The 10434-nt window shown below is 46.6% G+C and overlaps 1 protein-coding gene across 15 annotated transcripts in view; it reads left to right on the top strand.

Annotated features, from left to right (window-relative positions):
• The first annotated feature begins 3226 nt into the window (after positions 1-3226).
• Positions 3227-10434, top strand: part of ZNF862 (zinc finger protein 862) — a 33171-nt gene continuing 25963 nt past the window's right edge. For 4 of the 15 annotated variants that reach the window (XM_086394954.1, XM_086394964.1, XM_086394953.1 and 1 more), the window contains exons 1-2: positions 3228-3490; positions 9893-10004. Coding sequence is in view for 5 of the 15 variants with exons in the window: in XM_086394949.1 (XP_086251075.1) it covers positions 3467-3490; positions 9893-10004 (136 nt within the window). In the remaining 10 variants the exon portion in view is untranslated. Of the gene's footprint in view, positions 3757-9892; positions 10005-10434 lie in introns of all 15 variants that reach the window. The other 11 variants (XM_086394958.1, XM_086394959.1, XM_086394955.1 and 8 more) reach the window with 7 other exon arrangements.

The raw sequence follows: 10434 nt of genomic DNA, 5'->3' as shown, positions 1-10434 counted from the left end.
CCCTGATACTGGGAAAGATTGAGGGTGGGAGGAGAAGGGGCTGACAGGATGAGATGGTTGAATGGCACCACCGACTCTATGGACATGAGTTTGAGCAGGTTCTGGGAGCTGGTGATGGACAGGGAAGCCTGGCCTGCTGCAGTCCATGGGGTCTCAAATATTTGGACACGACTGAGTGACTGAACTGAACTAAGATGTGCCTGTTCTGGACACTTTATATAAATGTCTGGCTCCTTTGTATTAGCATGATGATTTTGAGATTCATCTGTCAAGCAAAATAAATAATACAGGAGGTTGCAAATAAATGTATTGGGAACCTTAAGAATTACAATTCAGGAGACATGGATACGGGTAACCCTGAAGGAGTGTTCTGAGGAAGAGAAAGATTTGGGGGCTAATAAAAACAAAGAGCCACGAGGTTGTTTAAAGTTGCCTGGAGAGAGTGGATTGAGTCTGATGTGAGTCAGAAAATAGTTGTCGATAAGTAATCAGGTGGTGCTAGTGGTGAAGAATCCGCCTGCAAATGCAATCCCTGGGTTGGGAAGATCCCCTGCAGTAAGAAATGGCAACCCATTCCAGTATTCTTAGCTGGAAAATTCCATGGACAGAGGAGCCTGGTGGACTACACATGGGGTTGAAAAAGAGTCAGACATGACTGAGCATATTACTAATACTAAGAATCAGGAGTCATTTTAAAGAAGGCCTGTCAACGGAAGAAAAACACGCTACCTAAAAATTGCCTGTTTTATTTGGAGCCCTTACTGAGGACTATGTTTTGGGAGACAGCCTTTCAGACAGCTCTGAGGCAGTGGAGGAATAATAGGAGATTTTTCTGAGGAAAAAAAAAATGTAGTTAAACATCAATTGATTATTGCTAATCACAAAATATTGATATCTCCAGTTAATGATTGTAGTGCTTTTCTATGTATGGGGAGATGCAAGAGTCTGGGTTCATTGAAATTATCCCTTACCTATGCATCTTAACTATTTGGGTCAGTACCCTGTTTTCCTCCATCCTGAATCCCCTCAGGGTACACCATGGGGCTGTGGCTACAGTTGTTGATGGCTTGATGGCAGCAACAATTATTGTTAACTAAAATAGCATGCAACATTGCTTTGTCCGTGGATCCAAGAAGTAAACAGATGATCATATTTTAGGGTAAGGGTCTGGTTAGTATCTTGAGTTTCTGGAAGGTATTCTGGACCCTGTATTCCTCAAACCAACAAATCAACAAGACCCTGTATTCCCCAAGCCAACAAGTCAAAAGATCAGATTCCACCCAGGCTGAGAAATGAATAAGTCACACGTCCTTAATGGACTCTCAGCTCCATTTTCAAGAGCTCTCTTGGCAATACCAACTCCATTTTTATTTTCCTTTCCTTTCACACTTTCATATTACAGCATGTGCCAACAGCTTGTTCCCTTTTGTTGCTGAATAGTAATCCATTGTGTGGATATGCCATATTTTATCTACGCATTCATCAGTTGATGGACAGTTGAGTACTTCCTTGTTTTTGGTCTACTATGAATAAAGCTGCCATCAATTCAGTTCAATTTAGTCATTCAGTTGTGTCTGACTCTTTGTTACTTCATGGACTATAGCATACCAGGCTTCCCTGTCCATCACCAACTCCTGGAGCTTGCTCAAACTCATGCTATAAACATTTAAAGCTGCTATAAACATTCCTATACAAGTCTTTGTGTGGTCATGTTTTCATTTCTCTTGGGTATATACCTAGCAGTGGGAATTGCTAGGTCATATGGTAAGTTTAACCTCTTAAGAAACTTTCAAACCGTTTCCCAAAGTGGTTGCACCATTTTACATCTCCCTCCCCTGCCCCTATGCCATCCCCACTTCTGCCTCAAAATGTACCAGGGCTCATTTCTCTACATCCTCTCCAACACTTGCTGTTATCTTTCTTATTTTTTTTTTATTACCCATTCGGTGGGTATGAAGTTGTGTCCCATTGCAATTTTAATTTGTATTTCCTTAATGACTAATGAAATGGCTAGATAACATGACTGACTCAATGTCCATGAATCTGAGCAAACTCTGGGAGATACTTAAGGACAGGGAAACCTGGTATGCTGCAGTCCATGGCGTCGCAGAGAGCCGGACATGATTTAGTGACTCCACAACAAATGACCAATGATGCTGAGCATTCTTGTTCATGTGCTGATTTGCCATTATATAGATTCTTTTCACGGAGAAGGCAATGGCACCCTACTCCAGTACTTTTGCCTAGAAAATCCCATGGACGGAGGAGCCGCTAGGCTGCAGTCCATGGGGTCGCTAAGAGTTGGACATGACTGAGTGACTTCACTTTCACTTTTCACTTTCATGCATTAGAGAAGGAAATGGCAGCCCACTCGTGTTCTTGCCTGGAGAATCCTAGGGACGGGGGAGCCTGGTGGGCTGCCGTCTATGGGGTCGCACAGAGTCTGACACCACTGAAGCGACTTAGCAGCAGCAGCTTCTTTTCAAGCTTCTTTTGCTTTCTGCCCCAGGGCTTTCTGACCACAGAGTGTCCACCTGGCCTCCATACAAGCACAGCTAGAAGTACAAGTGTGAGGACCGAGTGCAGTTACCGTCTCGTTGGGCAACTCTCAACTTCTGGGGATGGGAGCAATGGATGAATGCTGAGCTCTCCTCCTCCCATTGTTCAATGGACTATTATGGGGAGGGGCATTCTGTATAATTCTTAGAAGTGGAATGAAGCTCCCGATACCTACAGCAGTGACCTCGAAAACGCATCCATCCATCAATTTTTCCTCTTCCCTGTTTAACCCTCCCAAGTCCCAAGGTCTGCTCTCTTGGGTCACTTTCCAGGACCAAACCTTGGTCTCCAGCTCTGCTTCCAGGATGGGGTGGAGAGGGAGGAAGCCAGGCTGGACACTTCTGCTCCAATGCCCAGTGATTCTGTATTTACCCTCTGTCCCTTCATGTTCCTCAGACCACCCCGACAGGAGAATCCTATGCAACTGCAGTTACTGGCAAAAATGGGAAGGAACAGACGCAAGAACAAGCAATCTTATAGCCCAATCAGAGCACTCTGCCCTTACTGTTGGGCCCTGGAGAGTGGAGAGGGTAGAGAACGAACCGCTCTGTCCAACCGAGACCCTGTATTCCCCAAGCCAACAAGCGGCTCTCGGAGCCGCTTACTGAGCCTGGACTGCGCTTCCCATGATGCCCCGGGCTGGGGGGTGCCGTAAAGTGGTTCGCCCGGTGCGACGCGAGTACCGGCCGCGCGCCTCTCCGGGAGCCGCGAGCGCCACCGCCCCCTCTGAGGAGGCACTGCCGATTCCGGGCCGCGCTCCCTCCCTCTCGGGCACCCTCCCCTCAGGGAATCCGGGTTCTCTCAGGTGGTCGCGGCGGCGGCTGCGGCCTCCTCAGGCCAGGCCGCGGGGGGAGGGGGCGGCCTGACGGCAGTGGCGGGGGTGGCACGGGCCACCGAAAGCGGGGCCATGGAGCCCAGGGAGTCGGGGAAGGTAGGCCTGGACGGGCCCCGGGGCCGTCACTCCCCTCCCGTCGGTCCCAGGTCTGGGCTCCGGCGAGGCGGGCGCTACAGGAGGAGTCCGCGCAGATGAGCCCCCCTTGCAGGGAAGGACTCGCCCGCTCGCCCGCCTCTTCGTTCGCTCTCCCGGCGAGTCCCGCGCAGCCTTCCGCTCCCTCCCTCCGCGGCTGGCTCAACCGCGCTCTGCCGAGTGGTCGCCCCGTTGGTGCTGTGTGGGTGACCCGCGTAGTGGAGTAATGCGTAAGGGCTTCCCGTTTTTCCCAACGTTGGCGTTTAGAGGCCTGTGGTGTTTTAAGGCTTTAAGGCTGGATAAGACACCAGTGCTGGGAGCCAGGGGAGGGCAGGGTGAGGGCTTGGCCCTGCCTAGATGTCTCTTCCCAAGAAAGGGCTGAGAAGCAAAAGACTTGGCATCTGGAGTATTTCTTGCCAATTTCTACTTCGTGGAGTATCTGAATATTTCTGAGAAGCATATTCCCGTAAATTTTTCTTCAGGCTTTGGGCAAGAAGCTGAGTTGTAAGAAAAGGTGGGGAAGAGTGCTTAAAGACAGAGTTAAGTGGGTTTGGCAGGATTGCTAAGAGCTCAGAGTCTGTCAGCAAAGACCAGCGTGGTCGCATGCTTTTGACTTGGAGACCATGGCAGACTTTGGGGACTAAGATCTTTCTGGATATTCTTTGATGCTAGTTCTTGAGGGTTGTTTCTTCTCTGGCCAAAGAGGAATGTCTTCAGCAAACATTTTCGAATGCGGATTGAGTCTCTTTTTTAAAAAAATTGCTCGTTTAATAAGCCTTTGTGGTCAGGGATTTAAGTTGATGGAGAATCTGGAAGTACAGGATAAATATGAAATGACCACTTTCCTCCAGGAACTCTCCTGCAGTTTTCACCTCAGTAACATGGACAAGCGCGGCAGGGTGGCCCCACAGACAAAAGAGAGAAAGAATCAGGAGGGTATTTTGATGCTGTACTTATTCCTGGGAAGACTGGGAAAGATTTTGAATTACAAAAGAAGTTACTCCTTGCTTAAGCATCTTTTCCTCACTCAGCCCTCTCCACAGTGCATTTTCCAGATGTAACAACCTATAAACAGTCCAACAACCTAACCAGAGGAAGATTGAAGATGCCCTGCCTGCTAGCCTCATACTTAGCACTTTAGGGCAGCGGTCCGCAGCGTTGTTGGTGCCAGGGACTGGCTATCTGAAGGACAGTTTTTCCACGGACCAGAGGGGAATAATGTTGGGGGGAGGGTGGTGACAGTTGTGGGAGATGGTTTCAGGATTATTCAAGCACATTGTATTTATTGTGTACTTCTTCTTATTCTTACATCAGCTCCACCTCAGATCATTCGGCATTAGATCCTGAATGTTGGGGGACCCCTGCTTTGCTGTGCTGTGCCATGCTAAGTCACTTTAGTTGTGTCCAACTCTTTGCAACCCTAAGGACTGTAGCCTGCCAGGCTCCTCTGTCCATGGGATTCTCCAGGCAACAACACTGGAGTGGGTTGCCATGCCCTCCTCCAGGGGATCTTCCCAACCCAGGGATCTGACCATTGTCTCTTATGGCTCCTGCATTGGCAGGTGGATTCTTTACCACTAGCACCAACTGGGAGGGCTTTCCTGGTGGCTCAGACGGTAAAGAGTATGCCTGCAGTGCAGGAAACCCAGGTTCGATCCCTGGGTTGGGAAGATACCCTGGAGAAGGAAATGGCAACCCACTCCAGTATTCTTGCCTGGAAAAACCCCGTGGATGGAGGAACCTGGCAGGCTACAGTCCATAGGGTCACAAAGAGTTGGACACGACTGAGCGACTTCACTCAGGAAGGGGGAAGCCCCAACTCACTCACTCAGGAGTTGGGAAGCCCCAACTCCTGCTTTAGGGGATACAAAAAAAGTAAAGGAAATGGCCCTTGCCCTCAGGTAATATCCGAGGTTTATTTTAAACTGAACCTGATTTTGGACAGGGGAAGCAAAATGTAGTGGGGAAGAAGGGCTATAAACAATTGGCATTGCAAATTGGAATTAGTGATTTGAGGTTGATTTCAAGCGATTCTGTCCATTTGTAGACTTTCTTAGTCTTTAGTTTGAAAAGAGAGAACTACAAATATTTTGGGAAGTGGAAGAGAAATTTTATGTCCTTTTCAGGAAAGTGAAAGTCACTCAGTCATGTCCGACTTTTTGCATCCCTATGGTCTTCCATGGAATTTTCCAGGCCAGAATACTGGGTAGCCTATCCCTTCTCCAGGGGATCTTCCTGACCAAGGAATCAAACTGGGGTCTCCTGCATTGCAGGCAGATTCTTTACCAACTGAGCTATGAGGGAAATCCTTTTCAGGCCCAATCACTAATTGAAAACCTTGGGGACTGGGAATTTCATTCTTGATTCTAATCTTGATTGCAGGATATCAAAAGGACACCCTTTCCAGGTGTATGCATTTTTTTAGCTTGGGGAATGAGAATGTTATTCAAAGATAAAGTGATTACAGAACAAACTAGACATGTAAGATGATATGCAGATGACTGATGGTAACTAAGGCCTGGGTAGAATAGCTGTGCTATTCTAAAAGTGAAAGTATTAGTCACTCAGTTGTATTCGACTCTTTGCAGCCACATGGACTGAAGCCTCCTAGTCTCCTCTGTCCATGGCATTCTCCAGGAAAGAGTACGGGAATGGATAGCCCTTCCCTTCTCCAGGGGATCTTCCCAATCCAGGGATTGAACTGAGTTCTCCTGCGCTGCAGGCAGATTTTTTACTGTCTGAGGTGCCAGGGAAAGTTCCATTCTTTATATCACTCTTTTGGCTCAAAGCTGGAAGACTGGGGGGTCCATGTGAGGTATTATTGATCTATTATTAGAATCTTCCTTTGATGCTATTTTGTGATATTTATTAAGTAAAGGCAGTCTTGGCCTATAGGATTGGGTGTGGGGTGTCTTCCTTGTCACTGGCAGAAGAATGGATAGAGGTCAAAGACTTCCCTGTCACTCTATACCATTATCCTGTTTCATTTTCTTCCCAGCCCTTATTACAGTATAAAATTCTCACATTTATTTATTTACTCACATGTTTGCTGACTCACTGTATGCTATACCCCAGCTAGAATAGTGGAGCAATATATGGCATGTAATAGGTTCTCAGTATTTTTTGAACATTCAAATGACTCAAGATGGCATGTCTGCAGAGGCCTTTCTGCTATAGGTGTGGGTGCTGTGACGAACACCGTGTTCTGTGTCTGCTGGGAGATTTGTTGGTGCTGCCAGATAGGGGTATTTATTGTATATTTGTTTATTGCCTCAACAACATCTCTGGTTCCTGGTCACCGACCTCTAGCAAACCTCCTCCCCTTCCCCTAGAAGTGATTATTCCCTTCTCATTTGCTCTCTGGACCCAGTTTTGTTGTTGCACTTATATCATAGTTGTCTGTCACCTCCCAAGGGGTTTTATTCTCCTTGATGAATATTGTGTCTTTTATATATTAGGATCTCCAGGCACACACAGAAACAAATAAAATGTGTATTCAGTGAACAAATGAATTAATGCCTATGAAATCCTGTGGTGGTGATGGGAGGAAGGGTGGTGATGGTGAAGGTGGTTATAAAATAAGATAATCAGTGTAAGCTTCCGAGCACCAGGCATCATAAGGGCTTCCTGCTCAGGGGAAGCAGAAGTGCTTTGCTCGGTGGACAGGAAATCCCTTGAGAAAGAGATGGACTGTGAGTAGGAACTTAAGTGGTTGGTGGAAGTGGGCAGAATCGGGGAATCTGAAGACTGGGTGTGTGGAGGGAAGAAAGGAGTAATATAGGGTTGTGATTACAATTATATTTACCTGACCTGACTGCAGTAGAGGTTCCAGGTGGGGCAATGTCTAGAGCTGAGGAAGGGGAGTCAGGCTCAGATCCAGGGAACTTGGTGCTGGGCTCAGAACTCAGCTCTACCTATAGACAGTAGGAATCACTAAAATAGAACATCCAGGGATATTCCTTGCTGTCTGTGTAGGTAAGAAAGTCCTCCTGTTCAAGCAGATTTGTGTGTGTGTGTCTGTGTGTAGGTGTGTGTTTTACATTGCAGTCATCACAAGGCTCTTGTGGGAAGATACTTCTTTAGTATCTAAACATTCAGCCCTGGCCGTGTTCTCCGTCCTTGTGGCACTCATAGAGTGATGGGTCCGGTGGCTTTCATTATGCCCACCTGTTCCCTCAGGAAGGCAGGGTGCGTGGAATGAACAGGGAGCCCTGCTTGCCCTTGGTCACACACTGACCTGTCCTGGTCGGAACAGCTTGCCCTGTCGCCTTGGTGTGCAGTAGTCCTGGGATTTTCCTTCGTTATAATCTTGAGGGTTTTCTACCCCCTTTCCCGCATTGGCTCTCCTTAGGCCATATCCTGTGTGTACCTGTTTCCTGTCTGATTGCCTGCTTTTAGTGGAGTCCATCCTGCAGTGTGCTTGCAGCAGTTTTTTGGAATTATAATCATATTTTGCTTTGGAAGACACTCTGAGAATGAATAGTTATTTAAAACATACACATTGGCAGTACAATTCTATTGTTACTTTAAAAACTGTTCATACATATTCATAGACAAAAGACTTGCAAGTTGCATATCAAATGTAAATACTAATTCTTTTTCATTGGGGAGATTGTGGATGATCTTAAAGCATTTTTTGTTTTTGTTTTTTGGCTTTCTGTCTAAATTTTCTGCAGTAAATATTGATTTACAAGAAAAATGCTCAAATTATTTTTAAATATACAAATCAATAGTGACTTATAAGAATTATGTATACTGTTTTTCTCAAGAAGCTTCTTTGCTGAAGTTAGATATTTCATGTACTTAAAATTGGAATATAAAGTTATAGGCAAATTTTAAAAAATGTACTATAACTTGCTATAAATGGAAATAGCCATTGGACTATTTGGACTTACCAAATAGTCCCTTCAGTGTTGTCACTTTGAAACGGCCGATACCCCAAGGATGTGATTTCCCAAAATGTTTTTCTTTGGGGGAGGGTTTTTTGTTGTTGAGAATTTTATTTATTAATATTATTTCTTTGAGTAGCTGATAAATGTTGGTGGTACAAAATTTAAAAGGATAACCAGCAACAGATTCTGAGTGTTTTCTGATTATTTCTTTTATAACCACTTGGTTCATGGCTGCAATATCTTACTTCTCTGGGGCTATTGATACTTTTGTTTTTTACAGACTGTTTTCCTCCCTGCCTCACATCCATTTCCTCAGATCCTTCTCCCCCTGCCCTTACCCCTACACCCCCATCTGTTTTGGACTCTGTTAGGTGTAAAAGAGCCTTTTGCTATGTCTTGGTAGTCCAGTTGTTTGCTGACTCTAAACAATGGAAAACCAGAATTCTAACTTGAAGCTCTGATCATGTGGGAAGGAGGCTCTTGCAATCTTGGAGCCTGTGTAAGGGGTCTGGCATTTGTTGGCAAACAGTTTTCCCCCAACTCTTGTTATTTTAGCCTTGCTGCCTTCACTCCCAGGCCAATGGTTCCTCGGGCGGCCAGGGCCTGAGTCTCTCTCTAGAGAGACTCAGTAAATCCTCTGATTTACTGGTGTAACTTGGGTTGTTTGTCTGCTGTTGGGTGAGAATTCAGTTTTCTTGGATCTGCTCAGTTATTACTTTTTCATCTGCTTTTCAGTTAGCACAATTATATTGCTATTGTCCCCTTGTTGTGTTGTCCATCCTAGTGGTGTATCGTTTGGGGTTTTTTCATGGGAGAAGGGTGTCTTTTAAATTCACAGGAGGAAGCAAAATTCAGTGTACTTGTTGAACTTGCCATCTTAATCCAGAACTTGAAACATTTTCTGAATTTCCTTGCCCCTTTCTGGTGGAACTGCGCTCCTTTACAAGCCCCATGGAATGTAGTTCTCAGTCTTAAAGCCTTGCCCATCTTGATCATTGACACATTCACAGTCATAGTTCTCAGTGACATTTGACTATTTCTAGAAATTGGATACATCTTCCTAAGTGAATATTTACCACGTTCAAGATTTTGCAAAAAGAAGCACTGTTGGTTGTTTCTGATGCACTGGCTGAGAAGTAATGGGTCCTGTGGGACAGCAGGCGAGGAGCGTGCAGGGAGAGGATTGTGAGAGTCCAGAGTCAGCCTTCGTTACAGCACTTTGGTTTCAGGGTGTGGCCCTCCCTAGAAGAAGGGGGTCTCGTTCCCTCTGTGACTTGCACTCAGTGGGGGAGAGCGATGAGGTGCACTCCTGTGTGTAGACTGACGGTGCCCCCTCCTCCAGTCTGATCTGTTTCCAGAGTAGATCCCAGTAGATCCCACCTCTGTTCCCAGGGTGCCCTCAGGTGATTGTGAACACAGCCGTGGAAGACTAAGGAGGAACTTGGTGCTTACCTGGTGTCATTTTCCCTTCCAGGCTCCTGTGATGTTTGACGACATCACGGTGTACTTGCTTCAGGAGGAGTGGGTGCTGCTGAGTCAGCAGCAGAAGGACATCTGTGGTTCTGACAAGCTGGTGGCACCCCTGGGTATGGCTCCTGTTCACTTCCCCACAGCATTCCCAACCATGTCTGACTGTGACATGCTTGCGAATTGTCTGGAATCTGACCATTTATCCCCCCAGCATCTTGACGCTGTTTATCCACTCAGTCCTCTATCTGTCTTAACTGCCTGTGGATTCACACATCATGCTTTCTCTTTTCCACTTAAACTGGCCAAGAGAAGTGGGGAAATTTGGTGTGCCAGGGCTAGACCTGGATGCCTCGGCATATCCCAGGGCACCGGGGGCAGGGGGAGCCCCACCTGTGGACTGTGCTGCTGGAAGGTGGGTTTTGTTTCAGTGCCCAGAGGACACTGGAGGTGGTGGGCAGCGGTGGAAGAAGCCTCAGATCTGCAGCGTGGAAATCTGGTCTCAGTGCCGGCTCTGCCACAAGGCCTGGCCAAGCCCATTAGCCTTTT

This window comes from Bos grunniens, chromosome 4 (assembly GCF_055505025.1).
Source record: "Bos grunniens cultivar Pamir isolate PY7600 chromosome 4, Bosgru_T2T1.0, whole genome shotgun sequence".
Classification (NCBI taxonomy): Eukaryota; Metazoa; Chordata; class Mammalia; order Artiodactyla; family Bovidae; genus Bos; species Bos grunniens.
This window is presented reverse-complemented; position numbering and strand designations above follow the sequence as displayed.